The following is a 24,324-nucleotide window of genomic DNA, read 5'->3' on the forward strand; positions in this document are numbered from 1 at the left end:
CAAGTGAATCTTGAAGATAATAAAGGTGGGATTGGCCAAAGGGGAAAATATTGCTCTTCAGTCCTTTTCATTTTGTCGACCAAATAACATCTTTTGCCACATCTACTGAGCAGACAAAAACTGCCTGCTGCTCTTCCTAGCCAAATGAAAACAGCATAGTGAACCCTACACTGAATTCAGCTGATGGATGGTTCCGTTCTAACATGCAATTTCACAAGTCAGCAAGGCACCTGTTCCCAGTCTAGGAATATTTATGTATGCCATAATCTCAACACTTGTCCACACCATCAGTTACACCATACCCAACCCTGGCCTCAAAAATCTTATGTTAGGCCTCACAGAGGCAATGACAAATGACCAAGGCTTTCGGCAATATGCTGTGTTTGAGAAAAAGACCCATTGAGCCAAGTGAAATTGTAGTGATGGCAGATATTGGTGTCATGCAAGTGGTACCAGTGCTGGTGGCACATAAAAGTACCCATTACACTCTTGGAGTTCTTTGTGGTAGAAAAGACATCCAGACTTCGACAGCAGATGGATCATATGACCTGTGAACTGCATTCTCTCCACAAAAAGCAAAATACTAGATATTCTAGTCTGGTCGGATGAGAGCTGGAACAAACCCGACACAAGTAGAAATAAAATGGAGGTGATACAGGTATTTACCTTCTTTCATAGAGAGCTCCATTACAGCTGGTTTCTAGGTAAGACTGACCATCATACTTGCAAACTTGTTCCAGTTCCTATCTACCAGATTTAGACCATATTAAACTCTAAATATTTTAGCCAGTGCATCTATCCGGTGACCAACAACTTTGATGGATGGCATGGACTAGTTTGTCCAGGTGCTGAGCTGTAACTTCCTTGACATGACCTAAATAACTTTTGGTCATCTCCTCATTTTCTATTCCCTTAAATTGGCACTGAATCATCTTGATATCTCCTGTGTCCATCACAATCACACCGGTGTCATCCACATATGCTGACCCAAAATTTCTGTGTACCAATTTGAGTAGGAACCTCTCAACATGAACTTTTTTCAGCAGTGACTCTATCATCAATCCATAAGTGATGAAGGAGAGTATCTATCATTGAAGGTGAAACAATGTGAGAAGAAAAGGTCTTAATGGGTGGAAACTGACCCTGACCATTGAGTAGATAGATACCATTTGACATTGCAGTGATTATAGGTTCTGAAGGCTAGACCAAAACTGGCTGCCCTAAGGACAGTGGCCATCTAATGAAAGTTGACCCTATGAGTGATGTCCCTCGGTACACTGCCTCATGAAGATCACTGCTAGCTCTCACTGCACATGCAACTGTGTGCTGCCATCTGTTGGCATCTGTTGGCACACTAAAGAAATAGTCTGGGAATAATTTAATACATCCTCATAACTTAATAAATAAAAAAAATATAATATAAATGATGATAATGATAATGATGAATATAATATAGTATGATATAAATGATGATGATGATGATGATGATGATGATGATGATGATGATGATGATGATGATGATGATGATGATGATGAATATAATATAATAAATGAAGGAATGCTTACATTCTTAGATGGATCTTAGCTTTGACCAAGTTTATCCTATGAAAGTTTACGTGCTTAATACAAGATTCTTTTTGGTACATTTCTGCATCATAAATCTTCTTCAGACTTCTTTCTGTAACGAAATCAGGTTATTGAAATTGGATTAGTATTAGAATGTGTGTGTGTGTGTGTGTGTGTGTGTGCACGTGTGTGTGTGTGTGGTGTGTGTGTGTGTGTGTGTGTGTGTGTGTGTGTGTGTGTGTGTGTGATGGGTTCTCTTGTCGTGAACAACAAATGAGGACCCAGTAAAATAAAGTATTACTCATGTTCTGTGGACACGAGCGAGTCTCTTGAGGTCATCTGGTGCCTTGCAAACCTTTTGGTGAATGGGACAAGTTGAGCATTCAGTTTGGTTGAGTGCTTGTGAATCCTTCACAGTGCGTTTTCTTGGGTGGACAGCAAAACCTGCTTTGCTTCATGTCACAAAACCTCAGTGACAGGTAAGGTGGTGGCTTGTTCAAAGCAAAAACTTCAAAGCACTGAGACTTTGGTGCAAACAGTTCAAGATTCACTCTTTGCAGATGATTGTGCACACATTCTTGAGGACATGCAATGGATTCTAAACAACTTCTCACATGCATGCACAGTTAAGGACACACACACACACACACACACACACAGATACTGATGCAAACGCATGCATAGATACGGATATATACATTAAAAAAGACAGAATGAACTAAACAGAACAGGAGGGGGACACATGGGATGGAAAGTCACTGAAGAGGTCACAGGTGTGTGATGGAACATAAACTAAGAACAGTTATAAACAAGTGTAGAATGAATGTATAGTGTATGTGTTTATTTAGCAAGAAAACAAAAATGGCTATCCTGAAATATAACAATATATATATTCTTTTACTCGTTTCAGTCATTTGACTGCGGCCATGCTGGAGCACCGCCTTTAGTCGAGCAAATCAATCCCAGGACTTATTCTTTGTAAGCCCAATACTTATTCTATCAGTCTCTTTTGCCGAACCGCTAAGTGACGGGGACGTAAACACACCAGCATCGGTTGTCAAGCAATGCTAGAGGGACAAACACACACACACACACACATACATATATATATACATATATACGACAGGTTTCTTTCAGTTTCCGTCTACCAAATCCACTCACAAGGCATTGGTCGGCCCGGGGCTATAGCAGAAGACACTTGCCACGCAGTGGGACTGAACCCGGAACCATGTGGTTGGTTAGCAAGCTACTTGCCACACAGCCACTCCTGCGCCTATATACATACATATATATTGTCAGTCGTTCATATATCTAGAAAAGAGCCATACTCTAAAACATTAGAGCAGTAATATTTTTTTTTAGGTAGTTAAAAGTTATGGCCAGTCATAGAGTGACCATTGGCTTCACACCTGTAAAGCACTTAGCAGTATAGGTAACACGTGAAACTCAAATGGCTGAAGGTGCTTAACCTCTCTACCATTACAGGAAGAAATACTTGTATGTAGTGGTCAGTTAGTTTGTAAACAGAAAACATGAATGCCCATGGTGCAGGAAGAACAGGCTTATCCCCCATACATCGGATCCAGCCCTGGTGATATTCAAAGAAGTTGCAGTGAGTCTATTTAATGAACAGGAACTCCAAGTTTGAGTAGGAAATGTTTTAGATGAGGGCATTGACTGAATACCTCTTTTCTGGATTTTAAAAAAGGTCTCCAAGTGTTTTAGGATTCTTGCCTTCTCTGCTAAACAAAGCTTACATTGCTTGCTCCCATTTATATAAGTCCCCAGTTGTTCAAGGAGCTACCATTTAATTATGTATGGGGTTCATCCCTCTTTTAAGTGCCACATATGGAACTTAAAAGAGAAAGGACCCCTATACATAATTGAATACTTTTTCATTAGAATTATTAGTTTTCCTGAGCCTATGTATAAATGTTAATGTATGTATATTGGTATTAGATATCTTGCTTCAGTTTGTCTCTAAATCTTGTGAATAAGATAGAGATGCTTTATGAGGCATAGGGCAAGTTTTGTTGGAGCTAAAATTTTGCACAGGAATTGCTTTGTCAGTGATGGTCATACTACCATACTCATCTACAAGTTGATACTCACCATGTATGTATGTATGTCATTATTCAGTTTTATTTCAAGATTTCTAGCCAATAGAGAAAGAGCTGGTTTCTAACCTAGATCCAAGGATCCTTCATTGAAATTTGAACATCAACAACAGGATATTTTTGTTTGTATGTATGCATGCATGAATGTATTCGTGTATGTATGTATGTATGTATGTATGTATGTATGTATGTATGTATGCATGTATGTGTGTATGTATGTATATGTGCAGATTTGTATGATTTGTTTTATGTATGTATTCTCATGAATATAGTTGCATATCTAGACATGCTCATATATATTTAAATAATAAACTTCTAGAAAGTTTTACAGATTTTTACAGTTCCAGTGATGGATTGGATCTGTAGTCTTCGAATTAGCGTTCCCCTTACCGATTTTGAGAAGCCTAATTTCTCAAGATTGGTATGTATGTATGTATGTATGTGTGTATGTGTGTGTGTGTGTGTGTGTGTGTGTTTGTATGTATGTATGTATGTATGTATGTATGTATGTATGTATGTATGAATGCATGCATGCATGCCTTGAATGAAGAGGCAGTAGTAGAGATATAAAGTAAACAAATAGCCCTTACTATGCTCTCTTTTCAAGTCGGATTCCAGGTCAGCAATGTAGCACATAGGTACTACCCATCGGTTCTTCTCCAGAAGATTGTTTTTTAACACTGCCAAAGATTTTTTGTAGAGATCTAAGGCAAAATCTTTATAACCTTCTGAATGAAACAAAACAGCAGCAATAAAAATAAAGACAAATAGGATAAAAACAACAACAATGAAAATACAAACACAACTACTATGGAAACATCATCATCGTCGTCGTCATCATGTAATGTGTGTTTTTCATGCTGGCATGAGTTGGATGGCGGCGAGCTGGCAGAAACGTTAGCATGCCAGGTGAAATGCGTTACGTTGTGAGTTCAAATTCCGCCGAGGTTGACTTTGCCTTTCATCCTTTCGGGGTCGATAAATTAAGTACCAGTTACGCACTGGGGTCGATGTAATCGACTTAATACCCATGTCTGTCCTTGTTTGTCCCCTCTGTGTTTAGCCCCTTGTGGGTAATAAAGAAATAGGTATTTCGCCTGCCGCTACATTCTGAGTTCAAATTCCGCTGAGGTCGACTTTGCCTTTCATCCTTTCAGGGTCGGTTAAATAAGTACCAGTTACACACTGGGGTCGATATAATCGACTTAATCCGTTTGTCTGTCCTTGTTTGTCCACTCTGTGTTTAGCCCCTTGTGGGTAGTAAAGAAACAGGTTTGACTGAAAACTGATAAGCTGGGGACCTGCACCAGATTCCAGCCTGATTTGGCATGGTTTCTACAGATGGATGCTTTTCCTAATGCCAACCACTCCAAGAATATGGTGGGTGCTTTTTACATGCAACTGGCACAGCTGCCAACTATGCAACACTAGCATCAGTCACAACAACGATCTCGCTCAGTTTGATGGGTCTTCTTGATGTTACTTGAAGTCAATTTATTCTTTTCTATTCTAATCTGGATCTATCTGACCAAACCCAGGGAAACCAGATGTCAATGTTTATATACTCAACTGATCCAATGGCCTCAGTGAACTGGGACTACTAATGTGCATATCATAAGTGTTCTTAGCCCTTTATTTAATATCAGGAGCCTGTAATTATATTTATGCATGCAATGGTGTGTATTTATTAATAAAAGTTTGATCCAATGAAAATTATCACAATAATTTTGGGAGGATAATCTCAAAATTTGATATTGTTAAATACAGGAAATTCATCAATATAGCTTGAGCAATTGGAATATAGAAAGAGAAGTAAAAATCACATATTGGACTTACTTAGGTAATATGACCAAGCTAGTGTACTTATGATTATGCCAAAAGTTGGGTGAGATGGGCAGACTGGATCCGCCACTAATTCATCTGTAATTGCAATCCCTTTGGCAATAAGGCCTAAAATAGATTAGATACAGTATATATTAAACATACACATACATGCATATATTATATATTAATACTGCATATATATATATATATATATATATATATATATATGCCAAGATTTTCCCTTGTAAACTGTTCTTAACATTTCTTATTATCAAAGAATCATCATCATCATCATCATCATCATCATTTAACGTCCGCTTTCCATGCTAGCATGGGTTGGACGGTTCAACTGGGGTCTGGGGAGCCCGAAAGCTGCACCAGTCCAGTCAGATCTGGCAGTGTTTCTACAGCTGGATGCCCTTCCTAACGCCAAAGAATGTATATATATATATTGTAATATTTTGTGACAACCAGTACCTAACACAACCAAGTTTTTACATGTTACTTTTGACAATCTTTTTCTAAAAAAGTGAAAACGGTCAAGTAAATAAACATCTTTTAAAATTGCATTTTCAAATCTTCTTTCATATATATATATATACATATATTAATATATTAATAATGCTTAGGGTTTTAACATGTATAGATAAATAGATAGAAACAGATCAATATCTATAGGTCCAAGAATTCCACCACACTACTTGATTAGAAATCTGAAATTTATAGCAAATGCAAGCACATGGCCAAGTTTCTTTTAGTCAAACTGGAGGATAGCTCCCAGCCCGCATTTAGTAGCTATCTCACAGACTTTGGCTTCATTTCTGTTATATTATTTTATATTATTCTACATCAGCTAGATTAATTAGGATTTCTATGGACAAAAAGAAAAAAGATCTTGGTTTTCTTATTTTTCTTTTTCTTCTTCTCATTCCACTTTTTGCATCAGCCTTCTTAGTGTTTTTCTTCTAGTTTCTTTCCCCCCGAGTTTTCTCATATACAAATGTCCTTGTTTTTAAATATATCCTATGATATGCACTGAGTCTGGAAGATTACTTGGAGATACAAGGCATATATAAATCTGTCAATTTATTTTGAGCATGAAGCTATTCATGGCTCTTTTGTAAAATGTGTGTATTAAATGATAAATTATATATATAAATTATATAATTAATAAATTATATAATTAATAGATTTTTTGGCTAATTTTGAAATTAAATCAGCAGTTTATATTTACTGCTGAGTAAACCGCGCGAGCGTGGTGGATTTTGAAAATTTATAGCATATAGACTCGAGGCATGTTAATCATCGCCTCGTGGATATATGTTAGTCCTTGGCTTTTCTGCTGATGAGGCAATGCCAGTGGTAAATAAATTTATTTATTTACAAAAGATTGCCGAAACTATGCATAGTCCAGAAAGGAGGGGGTAAACGTTTTTATTTCCATTTCCATTTCAGAATTACAACTATTAGTGGTTTGGAGTTTGGCTGCTCTTTCTAGTGAGTCGGATGTCCTATTATGGCCATCCCTTATATGTTTGAATATAAATTATATATATATATATATATATATATATATGTGTCAAAGCTATCAGGAGGCGTTCGATGCTTCCTAGGGCTATACAGCGGTGGTGTACCCCCTACTGTCACGTTCTTGTTAGATTGACAGTATACAACCATTCTATCGCCCCACCACCGTACATGTCTCTACGAGAGATTTAGAAATTCAATATTTCTTATTTTGATAATCAGTGAATAGACTTCACTGAGTTTACATATATACAATTACAAAGTCGAGGCAAATATCACCAGCTGACCGGTGTCTGCTACTCTAGGCCGATGAAGGACAATGATCCTGAAACACGGTGTCCCTAGATGCAGTTCCGGCGGCCGGGGTTGTTTGTCTCCCCTTCGTATATGTATATAAGGACACAGGGAAAAAATGTGTCAAAGCTATCAGGAGGCGTTCGATACTTCCTAGGGCTATACAGCGGTGGTGTACCCCCTACTGTCACGTTCTTGTTAGATTGACAGTATACAACAATTCTATCGCCCCACCACCGTACATGTCTCTACGAGAGATTTAGAAATTCAATATTTCTTATATATATATATATATATATATAAATATAAATACATAAATACAAATATATATATATATATAAATTATATATATAAACTAACAAGACACTAATCCCTTCAAGAAAACGACCCTGTTTGATATTGATAAGAGGTGTAGGTAGAAGTTCCATATGGTATACTCAGTGCAGATTATGGACATATAAGTGGTATAATGGAATAGTAAAAAAGGCTCACAGAGAAATACTTTGTTTGTGGTAGTTGTGTAGGTGTAATAAACACTCAAAGCTTATGAAAAATAGATTTTCTGAAGTGCTCAGGCAGATCTCTAGAATTAGCAGATGGTTTTTGTTGTCTAAGTGACCTAATTAGCAGTGGAGGAGGATGTTCTGAAAGCTTAATTGCTAGAATAAGAACAAGCTGGACAAAGTTAAGAGAAATTTACATCTGTTTGTAACATAAGAGCTTCCAGAGTGAAAGGCAGAATGCATGATGCTTGTGTATGAACAATAATAATTCATGGTTGTGAAACTTGGGCCATGAATGTAGAGAACATGTGAAAATTACAAAAAATAAGGCTAGCATTTCCCAATGGATGTGCAATGTTGATATGCGTGTGCAATGAGGAAAAAATTGGACATTAGAAGCATCAAGTATAGTGTACCCGAGGAAGTCACACTGGTATGGTCATTTGATGCAGACAAATGAGGACAGCTGCATAGAGAGGTGCTGATCCCTAAATGTGGATGAAATCTGAGGAAGAGGGAGACCGAGGAATATTTGGAATGAACTGGTGAAAACCCTTTGACAGGGTCCCCCAATCCCTTATATGGTGGTCAATGTGGAAACTAGGGATAGACAAGTGGTTAGTGAGAGCTGCACAAGCCATGCTCAGGAACACGACCAGTAAGGTGAGAGTTGGCAACGAGTACAGTGAAGAATTCAGTGTACAAGTAGGGGTGTACCAAGGACTGGTCCTCAGCTCCCCCTTGTTCATCATAGTCCTCCAGGCAATAACAGAGGAATTTAGGACAAGCTGCCCCTGGGAGCTCCTCTGTGCTGATGACCTTGTTCTTATAGCTGAATCACAACCAGAACTAGAGAAGTTCCAGGTATGGAATTGAAGGGCCTTAGAGTTAACTTAGCAAAAACCAGTCTTAGTAAGCTGGAAGACAGACAAATCACAAATCCCTTCAGGTAGATGACCCTAATCAACCTGTAGAAAATGCATAAGTACAAACTCCATAAGATGTACTTGGTGTAAGCTATGGACACATAAGAAGTGCAGCAATATCAGAGGAAGGTTAACAGGGAAAATCGCTTTTGTGTGTGGAAGATGTACAGGTAAAATAAACACCGAAAATGCACAGAAAACAGATTCCATCAACTGCCCGGTGGGGGGCAGCTAGAGGTAGTAGATAGCTTCTGTTATCTAGGTGACCAAGATAGTAGCGGATGTGGATGAGCCAAGAGCGTAGCTATGAAAATAAGATTTGGCTGGGCAAAGTTCAGAGAGCTCCTATTCTACTGGTAACAAAGGGCCTCTCTCTCTCAGAGTGAAAGGCAATTTGTGTGATGCCTGTATGTGAACAGTTTTATGCTGTATGGCAGTGAAATATGGGCTGTGACAGTTGAGGACATGCATAGGTTTGAAAGAAATGAAGCCAGTATGCTTCGTTGGGTGTGTAATATCAGTGTGAATGTTCATAAGAGTGTAAGCATCTTGAGAGAAAAGTTGATAATAAGAGGCATCAGATGTGGTGTGTAAGAGAGATGACTGCACTGGTATGGTCATGTGATGCATATGGACAAAGACCACAGTGTAAAGAAGAGCTGTTCTCTGAGTGTGGAGGGAACCTGGTGTAGAGGTAGACCCAGGAAGACATGGGACGAAGTGGTGAAGCATGATTTTCAAACTTTGGGCCTCACAGATGCAATGACTAGTGACTGAGACCTTTGGCAATGTGCTGTGCTCGAGAGGACCAGTTGATCTAAGTGAAATCACAGTCATGGCAGGTGCTGGTGTCACATTACTGGCATCCACGCCAGTGGGACGTAAAAAGCACCTTTCAAGCGTTCAGCCTCATGGAGACAATGACCAAGACCTTTGGCATTTTATCATGCTTAAGAAGAAGACCCATCAAACCAAGCAAAACCACAGCCATTGTGACAGATACTAGTGTCACACAAATGGCACCCATGCTGCCTATTTTTAATTATTGTCGTTATTGGTATGGGGTTAGGATTAGGTTTTTTATTCATTTGCCTGCTTTCCCCTTTGTGTTAAAGTGAAAACTTGTGGTTTGTCACTTTGACTGCTATATACACATATATCTATATATGTACACATATATCTATATATGTACATATATATGTGGAGGCGCAATGGCCTAGTGGTTAGGGCAGCAGACTCGCGGTCGCAGGATCGTGGTTTCGATTTCCAAACCGGGCGTTGTGAGTGTTTATTGAGCAAAAACACCTAAAAGCTCCATGGGGCTCCGGCAGGGGGTGGTGATCCCTGCTGTACTCTTTCACCACTCTTTCTCCCACTCTTTCTTCTGTTGGCCTGCTCGCTTAGCCAGCAGGGTGGCATCATTTGAAGGCTAAAACAATGCGAATGCATTGTGACCAGCGATGTGTAACAACATCTGATGGTCTGGTCGGTCACGTGATCACATGACATATATATTGGAACCTCACAGTACGAGTGCTCCATTGTATGAGTAACTAGCAGTATCGCCCGACGTTGCTCGGGTTTGTAAGGGAAATAACTATATAAGCATTTTTAGAGAGTTACTTCCCTTATAGATGCCAATTTGGGCTTTCTTAGCCATTTCTGTTTTGGTGTCTTCAAGCCATGAAGTTGTTGTTCTAAAAGAACAATGGTCTCCTTGACAACGCTTTACGACGTTAATTTCCTTAAACTCCCTTCCCCACAGCTTCACGAGGGAGGGAAGAAGGGGGAGAAGCAAACAGGTGCAGGTGTGAGATGGACGCCAACTCCGCCGCCATCGACACACGAAAAATTATGCATTAAAATGGAATAAAAAATTATGTTAAATTATTTTTAAAATCGTAGACTCATCGTAGATGCGCGCTAATACTCAGACGGGCTCGATATGAATCACGATTATAAGATACCCGAATTTGGTTAAACTGCACTGCAAAATGTGGGAGTAGTTAGAAATCTAAATCGAAGGGGACAGACACTCACACAACTACAGTTTTATATATATAGATTTGCTGTATGAGCTGAGACTCATGTGAATTTTTGTCTTGAAATATGATCGGAAATCCACAGTACAAGCAAATAAATCGTCCCATCTTCTAAGGTGATTCAGTTAATAAAACTAGTTTACATATTTATTTTGCATTCTCCTTTTTATAATTGTCATTTTACTTGTAACTACACCTTTTCTGTTTCAAAACTCATAAAAAATTATTTTTGAGCGGTTTGGGGTGGGGTGATTCATTCTATTTTAGTTAATTTCAATGGGGAGAATTGATTTCTAAAATGTGTAAATTGTAAGACGAGCTCAGTCATGGAACAAATTAAACTCATACTGTAAGGTATCACAATATATATATATATATATATATATATATATCACTTGATCACTTGACTGACCAGACCATCAGATGTTGCTACACATCGCTGGTCACAATGCGTTCGCATTGTTTTAGCCTTCGAACGATGCCACCCCGCCGGCTAAGCAAGCAGGCCAATATATATATATATATATATATATATATCACTTGATCACTTGACTGACCAGACCATCAGATGTTGCTACACATCGCTGGTCACAATGCGTTCGCATTGTTTTAGCCTTCAAACGACGCCACCCCGCTGGCTAAGCGAGCAGGCCAATATATATATATATATATATATATATATATATATAGTACAAAATGAGATAGGGGTTATGAGTGTAACCCACTATGGGATATCATTTATCCAATATACTGCCAGTAAAGTACCCAGAAGGCTAATACATAAATGCTAAGAATTGCAATGCAATTAATTCATTTATTGTATTATATGGGCGAAGGTAAAATGTTTTACCTCAAATTACCTCAAATCTATCCCTCCATTTTCTTATTTTACATATATATATATATATATATATATATATTATATGATGATGGGCTTCTTTCAGTTTCTGTCTACCAGTCCAAAGGTGTCACAGAATGGAACCAAACGCTAAATCTTATACTCCTTGCTCATGTTTCTTTCTGGATGTCAAACTATGAATGCAAGGAAATAAAACAAATTCAAACTTTTTTACTGCACAGGTTCATATTGAAATGCTAAACTGTGGAACCTATTCCCAATATCAACCAAGAATTTGGCCAGAGGACCATCACCAACCGTTGTTCCAATATTTCATCATCATCATCATCATCATCGTTTAACGTCCGCTTTCCATGCTAGCATGGGTTGGACGGTTCAACTGGGGTCTGGCAAGCCCAAAGGCTGCACCAGGCCAGTTAGATCTGGCAGTGTTTCTACAGCTGGATGCCCTTCCTAACGCCAACCACTCCGAGAGTGTAGTGGGTGATTTTATGTGCAACCGACACAGGTGCCAGACGAGGCTGGCAGACGGCCACGCTCGGATGGTGTTTTTTATGTGCCACCGACACAGGTGCCAGACGAGGCTGGCAGACTGCCACGCTCGGATGGTGTTTTTTATGTGCCACCGACACAGGTGCCAGACGAGGCTGGCAGATGGCCACGCTCGGATGGTGTTTTTTATGTGCCACCGACACAGGTGCCAGACGAGGCTGGCAGACGATTTGTTCTAAATATTTTGTAGCAGAGACAGACCAAAGTTGAGGATGAGGATTGGTGTAAGAAAACTACTTGTGTACAGTCATGTGTTCCAGATTGAAGAGAACAGCTGAAGAAAGTGGTGCCAATCAGAAAATTTGGATAGATTGTGTGGAAGAAGCAGGTCAAGGAAGATGTGAAGTGAAGTAGTAAAGAAAGATCTCTGGATGTTGAGTTTTGTAATGGACTGCGATAAAATCAATATGCTGTGCTTGAGAATTGAAATGTAAAACAGTGGAACCAACTCACGATATCAACAGTGGAATACCAACAACCATTGTTCTAACATTTGTTAATCATTTGAAGGAGAGATGAGATCAACCTTGAAGATAAGAACAGTCATAGACGACAACTTTCTGCTATTGCCTATATTATGACAAGTAACAAAAATATAGATTTTATATGATAATCTTCAATGTTCTGTACATTGTCTAGACTGAGATTACGCACAAATATACTTTCACAAACCAAAGTTGATCAAAATAACTGTATTGTCAGTGAAAGGTAATTGTTTAGTGAAATGATCCACAAATATTACAAAACAAAAAAAATATTAATTTGATATTAATTACCTTGACACATGTAATTGTACGCCAAGATGCTTCTACAAAAAGTTTTCGCAAATTTCTCTTCTTTTGCACTTCTGTCATCTATCTCGATTTCGATGGCTGCTTCGCAATACCTGGGTTGGCAAAAGAATTGGGAATTAATTTTAGAAAAGAAACTGTGAAAAGAAACTAATGTACAAAGATACATTTACTTCTGTTTGATCATATATTACCTGTGTTTGTATTGCTAAGCTGATCTAAGCTGCAGCAACTCTCACAGACTAATTAAATCTACCACCTTTTGTTACCATATTTCTCTTCAAGTAAACTGATTTTATTTCAGTTAATTTTCAAAATAATGAAGGATTTATGAAAATAACTTTCTCATTGTGAAGTTGCTGTTTGGAACATAAAATAACATTTTGATGAAAAATTTTCATTTAGACCACTTTAAAACAAAAAGTTAGTGTCATATGAAAACGGCTGGTCTCAAGATAGTTAATATCAAAACGCTTCTAAACCATTTATTCTAAGTATTTTGTAAATCCAGTTTAGAGGGTTCCCATAATAAAACAAAAACTTCTATTTCATAATGAATCTATTTCCTAAGTTTTACAGTCACAGCTGAGCACATTTCTCAACACCTTTAGCTTATATTGCAAAGTCAGCAGAGAGCACAAGTTCTAGTGGATGGTATGGTCGAATGTATGGACTGTAGTATAGTATTTTAGCAAACCCATAAAACAAAACCAAAATCTACTTCAATGAGACTTAACCCTTTTGTTACTATATTTCTGCAGAGATGTTCTGTATTTCTCTCAGTTGCTTTAAATATAACAAAGAATTTAGTAAAATAACTTAGTTATCATTCAGCTAGTGTTAGGAACATAAATTGTGACTAAGGTTTGGTGGAAGATTTTAATTCAAAACTTATGAAAACAAGACATTTGTACTACAGAGCGAGAGGCGGTTTCAGGTGGGTTGGTATCAAAAGAGTTAATGTGGTACCAGCACGAGTGCTTTTAAGCCATTTGTTAGCATATTTCTGTAGAGATGCTCTGTGTTTCTTTCAATTAATTTTAAATATAACAAAGAATTTTGTAAAATAACTTAGTTATCATTCAGTTAGTGTTAGGAACATACATTGTGACTAAGGTTTGGTGGAAGATTTTAATTCAGAACTTATGAAAACAAAACATTTGTCCTACAGAGCCAGAGGCAGTTTCAGGCGGTTTGGTACCAAAAGGGTCAAACAGAATATGCAGAGGACTGAGGGAAAGATCAAAAGGTCAATCGCCATAATACTTCTTGAATTTATATTGGGATTTAGAGAAGTAACATGAAGGGACTGGAATAATATTGGTCTCAAATTTTGGGGCAAGGCCAACAATTTCGGCAGAGAGAATAAGTCAGTTACATACACCCCAGTATTCAACTGGTACTTATTTTCCTGACTCTTAAAGGTCAAAAAGTAATGTCAGCCTTGGCACAATTTGAACTCAGAATCTACAGATTGATGAAATGCCAGTAAGCATTTGGCCAGGCATTCTAACAACTCTGTCAGAGAACCGTCTGGGACTAGAATAATATTATTATTTTATCAACAATATATTTTCAAAAATATTACCTGCGGGCATCGTTCCAGGAGCCTTTCCAATAAGAGATCATGGCCAATGTAGTATATACGTTGATTATCTTGAAATTATCCTTCAAAGTTTGAAGGGTGCCAAGTGCTTTCTTGCAAAACTCTTCACCTTTTGAGAGATTCCTGTCAACTAAGACAGTAAAAAAGAGTAGAAGAAAGAAAGAAAATTTTAAGCATAATGTGTTCAAGATATTGGCAAAACAGGTATAGATATTCTTTTCTACTCCAGGAAATTTGGGGGGAGGGGGCCAGGCAATTAGATCGACACCAGTACGCAACTGGTACTTAATTTATCGACCTCAAAAGGATGAAAGGCAAAGTAGACCTTGGTGGAATTTGAACTAAGAATGTAAAGACAGATAAAATACCGCAAAGTATTTCACCTGGCATGCTAATGTTTCTTCCAGCTCGCTGCCGTAGAGAGAATCTCTTTTTGGTTAGACAAAGTTGAAGATTCTGCATATTTAATTTTCAATTTCAAAAGTTTTTAATTCTCTTTTTTTTATTGCATAAAATAAAATTACTAATTTTAAAAATTTTCATTTTGGCAGCCATGTTTAGCATTATTTCTCAAAAAGGAAAGAGAAGATAGTTCATAATTCGAAAGACATTTCATTTTTTCTTTTTCTTCAAATTTTGGCACAAGGCCAGCAATTCTAGGATATGGGATAAATCGATTACATCAACCCCAATGTTTAACTGGTACTTATTTTATTGATCCCAAAAGGATGAAAGACAACCTTAACAGAATTTGAATTCAGAACATACAGACAGACAAAATGCCATTAAGCATTTCATCCAGAGTGCTAATGATTCTGTCAGTTTGCCATCTGATGCAGCTAAAATATTATGGTACCAGGCCATCCCACCTTCTAGATGTTTCCAACCAAAGATAGCTCAGGATCTTAAATCCAGAGTTTCCCATCACTCACCAAGTCATCTTACACCGCATGTGAGGCACCTGTGCCAGTGACAAGTAAAACAAAGGTGACAAGGATATTTCTTTTTGTCTTTTGATTGTACTTAACTCAGGGTTTACCAGCTAAGTTGGAAGGAAGGGGTGTGGTTAGTCTTTTAGTTCCCAAATACTTGCAGTGAGTGGAGTTTAGTTTCGTTATATATTTCATTTATTTCTGTATGTTTTCATGCTACATAGTTACATAGAAACCTAGCTGGGTAGAGAGAAAGCCAATTGTTCTAAAGATTGGTAGCTACAATTGTTAGTTGAGCAAGGCACCTTCAAATACTATCAATATATGAGGGAAACATACCATCAAGAGAGGTTATATAATAAATGGTATCAGATATATAAAAATGATATCAGATATATAAAAATGATATCAGACTAAATAATTACCTGAATGCTTAATAAGAGACTGACCGATCTTGTATTGAAGGAAAGCTTGTTCCCCTTTGGAGCCGAACAGGCAAGACATATCGTAGCAACACTGGTAAAAGCTGACTGCTCTATTAGGATGCAGAGAAATAATCTTACCAGCTTTCTCACAGAGCTGTTTAGAGAGTAATAAAAAGAGAGTAGACATCAGATGAAGAAACAACAATGATAAGAGCAAGTAGTAGTAGTAGTAGTTGTAGTAGTAGTAGTAGTAGTAGTAGTAGTAGTAGTAGTAGCTGTTAATGGTATCTGTTAGGCGAAGTGGTTGATTGGCCTAACTGAGTATTGAGATGCTTGGATGTTTCACTGATGTGGCTAGTATCCCTACAAGATGGTGATGGTAGTTCCAGGTAAAAAAAAAAAAACTTGCACAGAGAAAATCCCAGATGAATGACGATATTGGGAAGGAGTATAAGGTATAGTAGGGGGTGGTGGGATGACAGAAGGATAGATGTATGAGTCTGGAAGTCCAGAGAGGATACAGTACCAATCAGTTTTGAAAAATTGGCTGGTATCACGTCACAGTACCAGTTCACTGTAGTAGTGGTAAAAAGACAGAGTGAGGAGAGACAGCATGTCTGTGAGCCAAAAGTTAGAATGAGTTGACAAGTGGCTTTATATGAATTAGTCAAGTGGCCATTATTATTAATTGTGGTGTCCTGTCTCACTTGAAGACTCCGCCAGTTACGACGACGAGGGTCCCAGCTGATACGATCAACGGAACAGCTTGCTCGTGAAATTAACGTGCAAATGGCTGAGCATTCCACAGACACGTGTACCCTTAACGTAGTTCTCGGGGATAATCAGCGTGACACAGTACAACAAGTACAACTCATTTTTGCCAGCTGAGTGGACTGGAGCAACGTGAAATAAAGTGTCTTGCTCAAGGACACAACGCGTCGCCGGGAATCGAACTCACAATCTTACGATCATGAGCCGAATGCCCTAACCACTAAGCCACGCGCCCTCACACTACCATATGAACGCGCCCTGTCTCACTACCATATGAACAGTAACTTACTTTCAGACACTCCAGTTCACCAAGGAATTAAGAAGTAGCATAACATTTTAAAACTGATGTTCAGCTGTTTAGCTTACAAGTGTTTTGCTAACTTGCAGACATGGTGGAGAATTTTATTTCAGAACTTTTGAAAAAAACAGACATTTTTACTACAGAGCCAGAGGCAGTTTCAGGTGGGTTGATATCAAAAACGGTTAAACTACCAAAATATAACTAACTCAACAAATACTATCGTAACTGTATAACGATGGCCTTCACTCAGACATCTTGACCTCAATACTTTCTATAACGCTGAAGTTTTACAACTAATATATGATGAGATTTACGCACATGTTTAGTTCTTGCAATTTATCAACTACGAAACTGTTCAGGTCTCTGCTCTTTCACTCTTATTCCCATCTTACAAATTGTTTTGTCATGACAAAATGATTTTGGGTTGCAAAATATTTTTCTTGATACAAAATGATTTCCTCTGACAAAATTCAGTTTTTCTTTCCAGTGCATAGATCTTATATGTTTTTATTTTATATATACATACAACAATCCCTCGACTATTGTGGGTGTTTTGTTCCAAAACCACCCCCATGGTAGGGGAAAATCCATGAAATAGAAACAGTACTGTACAGTATTTTTAAAAAATTATTTTATATAATTTGTATATATTTTATTATAAATGCAAAACAACACCATGGAGGAATCAATGTAAGCTTAAATAATAATATGCAATGGAAATGGAAGCACTCCGTCGGTTACGACGATGAGGGTTCCGGTTGATCCGACCAACGGAACAGCCTGCTCGTGAAATTAACATGTAAGTGGCTGAGCACTCCACAGACACGTGTACCCTTAACATAGTTCTCAGGGATATTGAGCGTGACACAGAGAGTGACAAAGCCAGCCCCTTGAAATACAGGTACAACAGAAACAGGAAGAAAGAGTGAGAGAAAGTTGTGGTGAAAGAGTACAGCAGGGATCACCACCATCCCCTGCCGGAGCATCGTGGAGCTTTAGGTGTTTTCGCTCAATAAACACTCACAACGCCCGGTCTGGGAATCGAAACCGCGATCCTACGACCGCGAGTCCGCTGCCCTAACCACTGGGCCATTGCACCTCCGAATAATATGCAATAGGTGAACCACAATATGGCATACACACATACATATATATATATATATTGATAAAAATGGTAAGACAACAAAAGAATGAAAGAGACCTCAATATTTTGTAAATAGACGAATTTATCTGTAAATGTCATATATTTATATGCAAATGTCATTTTTCATAGCATTTTTCTGATGGCCGGATAACTGAAGAGATGGCGGCGGGGATTTCCACCTCGGCATCCGAAACTCAGAGTTTTATCATGGCTACTGAATAATTGTCACATAGTACATTTACAGATATATATATATAATTTCTTACAGTTTGTTTTGTGATTTGCTTTTTTTAACAAAAAATGTTTCTGTTATTGTTTGATCCTCCTCCTCCTCCTCCTCCTCATTATCATCATCATCATCATCATCATCATCGCTATGACTACAACTATCAACGCAATGCGTCAGTTATATTGTGCAGCCCCTTCTTCAGGGAGCACAACACTGGTTTCTACTGCTGTGTTTTTCTGTTGATTCTGTTATTAACCTTTCAGTATTCAGATTACTCTCTCTCTCTCTCTCTCTCTCTCTCCCTCCCTCTCTCTCTCTCTCTCTCCCTCCCTCTCTCTCTCCCTCCTTCTCTCTCTCTCTCTCTCTCTCTCAAATGTAAAGCTTATTTATCTACTTTCTCTTGCAACAATCATGGATTATTTTGTAGCTTTGAGATTTTGATGATTCACACAGTTCTATATTCAAGAAGTGAGGAATTATGTACATTGTTTACATTATTTACATTATTTACATTTGCTGGATAACAAACAAGATGAGGACAAATATCTGTCAAATGTAAATAATGTAAATAATGTTGGATGGTTCAACTGTTAATTTCTAGAATGATGTTGTAGGGTTGTTGTGAACAGCCAGACCTGGCCAGTCCAAACATAAAACAGGCGGAATATTTTAGCTGGATATGGTCAGCTTGGATGCTAGTTAGCTAAACAATGAGCAATCACCCAACACAGCAGGACTAAAATTCTATTAAAGAAAGTCTGTCTAATTGCACAAGATGACTTCAGTAACAAAGAGTCTTCAAAAGCAATGCCAACTTCAAGAATACTCAAAATTTAGCTTACTCATACTCTACAGACTAAAATGAAAGACAGGGAATCATAATTGTCATAACTACCAATATCGGTGCCAGTGCAGCTGTGTGGTAAGAAGTTTGCTTGCCAGCCACATGGTTCTGGGTTCAGTCCCACTGTGTGGCACCTTGGGCAAGTGTCTTTTACTGTAGCCTCAGGCCAACCAAAACATTGTGAGTGGATTTGGTAGACGAAAAATGAGAGAAGCCCATTGTATGTATATATATATATATATATATATATATATATAGTTGAAATTTACAGAAAAACAAAAGATGAAGACAGGTGTATGAACAACAAACAGGTTTATTAGTTTGACGCTCAGGAAGGTGAGAAAGTATTTTACGTTTCAAGCGTACGCTCTTCATCAGAAAGGAACACAAGGAAATGAACAGAGAGAGAATAAAATATCTTGTTGATCAAGCAATGTGTATGTCTTTGTGTCTGTGCTTGTCTCCCCTACCTCTCCCCCTACACATACATGTGACAAACAGTGTTAGAATGTCATGTATATTGCCATAACTTAGCAGTTCAGTAAAATAGACCAATAGAATATTCATCAGGCTTCAAAAAAAAGTCCTGGGGGTGTAATTCACCCAACCAAAGTTCTTGAAGATGGTGCCCCAGCATGGCCATAATCTAATAGCTGAAACAAGTAAAGAGTTAAAAAATAAAAGGTAATAGGTGCAGGAGTAGTTGTGTGGTAAGAAGCTTGCTTACCAACCACATGGTTCCAAGTTCAGTACCACTGCGTGGTACCTTGGACAAGTGTCTTCTACTGTAGCCTCAGGCCAACTGAAGCTTTGTGGATTTGTTAGACAAAAACTGAAAGAAGCCTGTCATTTGTGTGTGTGTGTGTGTGTGTATGTGCATGTATATGTGTGTATGGTTGTGCGTCTGCGTTTGTCTCCCCACCATCACTTGACAACTGATGTTGGTGTGTTTACATTCCTGTAAATTAGCGGTTCAACAAAAGAGACTGATAAAATAAGTACTGGGCTTACAAAAAATAAGTTCCAAGATCAATTTGTTTGACTAAAAATGCGGTGCTCCAGCATGGCCGCAGTCAAATGACAGAAACAAATAAAAGAATAAAAGAATCTAAAACTAGAGGAAAGGTAAGAAGATTACTTACAGCATAAAGGTTTTGAAAATACAAACAGTCACCATCTGGGCCGTGAAGCACTTTGCCAAACAAAGTTAGAATTGTGTGTTTATGGTCAGCAAGAATATTGTGTACCTGTTGAAATTTGTTGTCCTGGAAATAGCTTGCAGCCGTTAGAAATATTTCTCCAGTCATGTGATTAAAATTCAAACGTGCAAGGCATGAGGACCTCACACTGTAGAATGATTGGTTAACTAGCGATTGGTTGACTGGTTGACTGGTTGACTGGTTGTCTGGCCATAACTGGCTGCAAGCTTGTCTGATGACTGGTTGTAAGCTGTAAGTTTGGTCTTCGTTTTCAATGAGTAATCCTGATTTCTTGATGACATGACTCGGATTTTCTAAGCTGTTTTCGCTGCAGTTAGCCCTTTCAGCTGCTCTTTGAAGATAGTCATACGAGAACTTGACATCTGAATGAGACAGTATGGCCAGTAATTTTTGAACAGGTTGTGATGTTCTTTTTAACATACCTTTAATATATTTAAAATATCTATCTGGAATTTCAAATTTTTCAAAACAATCTTCAACACCTTTTTCGTTAGGGAAAAGTGACAATGTTTTAGCAAGTTCGAGTATCATTAAAGGGAATCCACAACACCAATCAAGAAGTGTATTAACCAACCCCTCACAGCTAGAAGGCAAATTTGATGAGAACTCACAGTCAAAGAGTTCTCTCGCTTTTGATTTTCCTAAAGGCAACACCTGGAATTCTTTTGTACAAAGTTCATTGGTCAATAATGGTTCAAGCCCTCGAAACACCAGTATAAAAGTGGTCTCTGGAAAAGTGATACTGGAATTTCTCATGAACTCGAGTTCTTCAGATCTTTTAGTGGGTAGTAAAGTGTCAAAATGATCGAAAACAATGATATTTCCCCGTTTTAATTTGCCAAGATTTTGGCAATCAACATAATTTGTTTTACAACAAAAATATTGGACTTCTCTTGATGTCTCTGTCTTGACTACCTTCAGAACCTGAAAAGAAACAATATAGTAACTGTGTACGTAAATATACATATATGCTTATATATAAATATACATAGCTCTTATTTCTAGCAATTTAGATGGTATTTTTATCACCCTTCTTACATTTAGTGACAATTATAATTCTTCTTTTTGGTGAAACATTGCAAACTGCTGTTTATATATATATATATACATATATACATACACACACGTATATATACATATATATATGTGTGTGTTTATATATATATATATATAATATTATATATATATATACATACACCACACACATATATATGCATATATATATGTGTGTGGTTGTGTTAATATATATATATATATATTATATATATATATATATATATATACATTATATATATATATATATATATATATATATATATATATATATATATCTATATATATATATATATATCACACACATATATGTATATGTATATGCATATATGTGTGTGTGTATATATATAATATATATATATATATATATATATATATATAAATTAGATCCAGTTCAATTAAGTACTTAAATTGAAGGACCTTGTTAGGACAAACTAATTTGTTCAGTCAGACAATATCAGGTGAGTATCAAACGGCTGTACGGCTGATAATTTGCTTACCACTTGTGATAGTATTTTAATAATACCATCCCTATATTTATATATATATGTGTGTGTGTGTATAAATAATTAAATATTTACATAGTCAACTGGATTCGCTTGTGCTAATAATGACTAAAAAGTTAGTGATAATTTCATGTAATCATGAATTGTCTTTATTCCATGTTAGTAAGAGAAAGAATATTTTGTAAAAGAATGAGGAAGTAAATAAATTTCAGGGGAGGTAATCAGTGACTGTCATTATTAGAAGCAGGGGAGGTAATCACACCGCTCCTATTTTATTTTAAGCTGAACTGATAATATTGAAATGAAAAAGATATAAATTTATGACTGTTTTGGACGGCATCGAAGCACTAACATATATTTCCCCTTTGATAGCAAAAACAATACACCAAACTGTTCCTCTACCCCATCAGTGTGCACCATCACTGCTTGATTAAATGCTTTTTGAAATGTGTTTTTTATTATTATTATTATTATTATTATATTTTATTATTGAGTGAGAGAGCAGTTCATTATTATTATTATTATTATTATTATTATTATTATTATTATTATTATTATTATTATTAAGGTGGTGAGCTGGCAGAATTGTTAGCATGCCGGGCGAAATGCTTTGTGGCATTTTATCTATCTTTTATGTTCTGAGTTCAAATTTCACCAGGGTCGACTTTGACTTTCATTCTTTCACAAATTGCATATAGGTTCATGTCTTGGTTTCATTTCACACAAATCCTGTTCCTATTTACTTCTTCTGACCTTAGTATTCTTTTCATTTTTTGGACTTTGTTTTATGTCTTCTAGGGTCACCAGTAACTCGAGTACCACATTCCACATCACATTTTATATTTCTCCTTGTGATCTTAATGCTGCAGTTACCATAGGCGCAGGAGTGGCTGTGTGGTAAGTAGCTTGTTTACCAACCACATGGTTCCGGGTTCAGTCCCACTGCGTGGCACCTTGGGAAAGTGTCTTCTACTGTAGCCTCGGGCCAACCAAAGCCTTGTGAGTGGATTTGGTAGACGGAAACTGAAAGAAGCCCGTCGTATATATGTATATATATATGTGTTTGTGTGTCTGTGTTTATCCCCCCAGCATCGCTTGATAACTGATGCTGGTGTGTTTATGCCCCCATCACCTAGCGGTTCGGCAAAAGAGACTGATAGAATAAGTACTGGGCTTACAAAAGAATAAGTCCCGGGGTCAAGTTGCTCGACTAAAGGTGGTGCTCCAGCATGGCTGCAGTCAAATGACTGAAACAAGTAAAAGAGTAAAAAGAGAGTATGTCTTCAAATGCCTCGCAGTGTTTCGATATCAGCCTGGACAAACCATCCACTTGCCCTATGGCAACTATTCCATTTTGTAATCATCATTCAATAATGTAGTGCCTCATCGCTATCATCTATTTGCTGTGTGTAGGTTGACATTCCTATTTTAGAACTGTCTATTAACAGTAGCGGGTGATGGTCAGTTTGTAGATAGAAACTTCTTCCATGAATAAATTTATGGAATTTTTTTCACATCGAATATGAATTGCTAATGCTTCCTTTTCTATCTGGCTATAGTTCCTTTCAGCTGATAATAACAATCGTGATGCATGGGCTGTAGTCTTTTTACTCCCATCAGCATATTTGTGTAGAAGCACAGACAAAACAGCTAAAATACAACACACAGAAATGAAAGAGAAAATTAGGAGAGGGTATTACAGGAGAATTAGACTAATTTTAAGCACTGAACATAATGCTAAAAATAAGATAATAGGGATAAACACGCTAGTTGTACTAGTCATAAACTACGGCTTTGACATAATAAACTGGAAGATTAGTGAATTGAGAAACTTAGAAAAACTACGTAATGGTTTTAGTTGAAAATCCTTTCAACTTCAGTCTCCTGATTGGAATCAAACAAGGGTCAGACAACAGCAGTGACATTAGTGTGACAGTCAACAACAACAAAAGTAAAACTTACTTGCTTTATTAATTCTGTTTTCCCAACAAAACACAATCCATAAATCTGTATGATCGTAATGTAACTTGTGATAGCCTTCCGCAAATCATCAATCATCTTCTTGTGATGTTCCCGGAATAATTCAGGAAGCATTTTGGATTCTGATGAGCCTACGAAGAAAAGAAAAAAATGTTAGCCAGAGATATATATATATATATACATACATGCACACATGTGGTAGGCATACATACATACATACTACATATATATTATATACATACTTGCATACATAATATATATAACATATATATATATTATATATATATATATATATATATTGTGTGTGTGTGT

At 37.3% G+C, this 24,324-nt stretch overlaps 1 protein-coding gene across 5 annotated transcripts in view; it reads right to left on the bottom strand.

The window, feature by feature from the left end:
* The window catches only part of LOC115230831, a 44,854-nt gene extending 20,699 nt beyond the window's left edge, over positions 1-24,155 (bottom strand). For 3 of the 5 annotated variants that reach the window (XM_036499839.1, XM_036499838.1, XM_036499840.1), the window contains exons 1-8: positions 23,995-24,155; positions 20,396-21,397; positions 15,965-16,118; positions 14,590-14,737; positions 12,987-13,096; positions 5,520-5,633; positions 4,261-4,411; positions 1,567-1,671 (exon numbers count right to left, since the gene is read on the bottom strand). In XM_036499839.1, the coding sequence (XP_036355732.1) occupies positions 1,567-1,671; positions 4,261-4,411; positions 5,520-5,633; positions 12,987-13,096; positions 14,590-14,737; positions 15,965-16,118; positions 20,396-21,397; positions 23,995-24,126 (1,916 nt within the window). In that variant the 5' untranslated portion in view covers positions 24,127-24,155. Of the gene's footprint in view, positions 1-1,566; positions 1,679-4,260; positions 4,412-5,519; positions 5,634-12,986; positions 13,097-14,589; positions 14,738-15,964; positions 16,119-20,395; positions 21,398-23,994 lie in introns of all 5 variants that reach the window. The other 2 variants (XM_029800956.2, XM_029800959.2) reach the window with 1 other exon arrangement.
* Between the last annotated feature and the right edge of the window lie 169 nt (positions 24,156-24,324).

The sequence above is a fragment of the Octopus sinensis genome, unplaced genomic scaffold, assembly GCF_006345805.1.
Source record: "Octopus sinensis unplaced genomic scaffold, ASM634580v1 Contig16489, whole genome shotgun sequence".
Taxonomy (NCBI): Eukaryota; Metazoa; Mollusca; class Cephalopoda; order Octopoda; family Octopodidae; genus Octopus; species Octopus sinensis.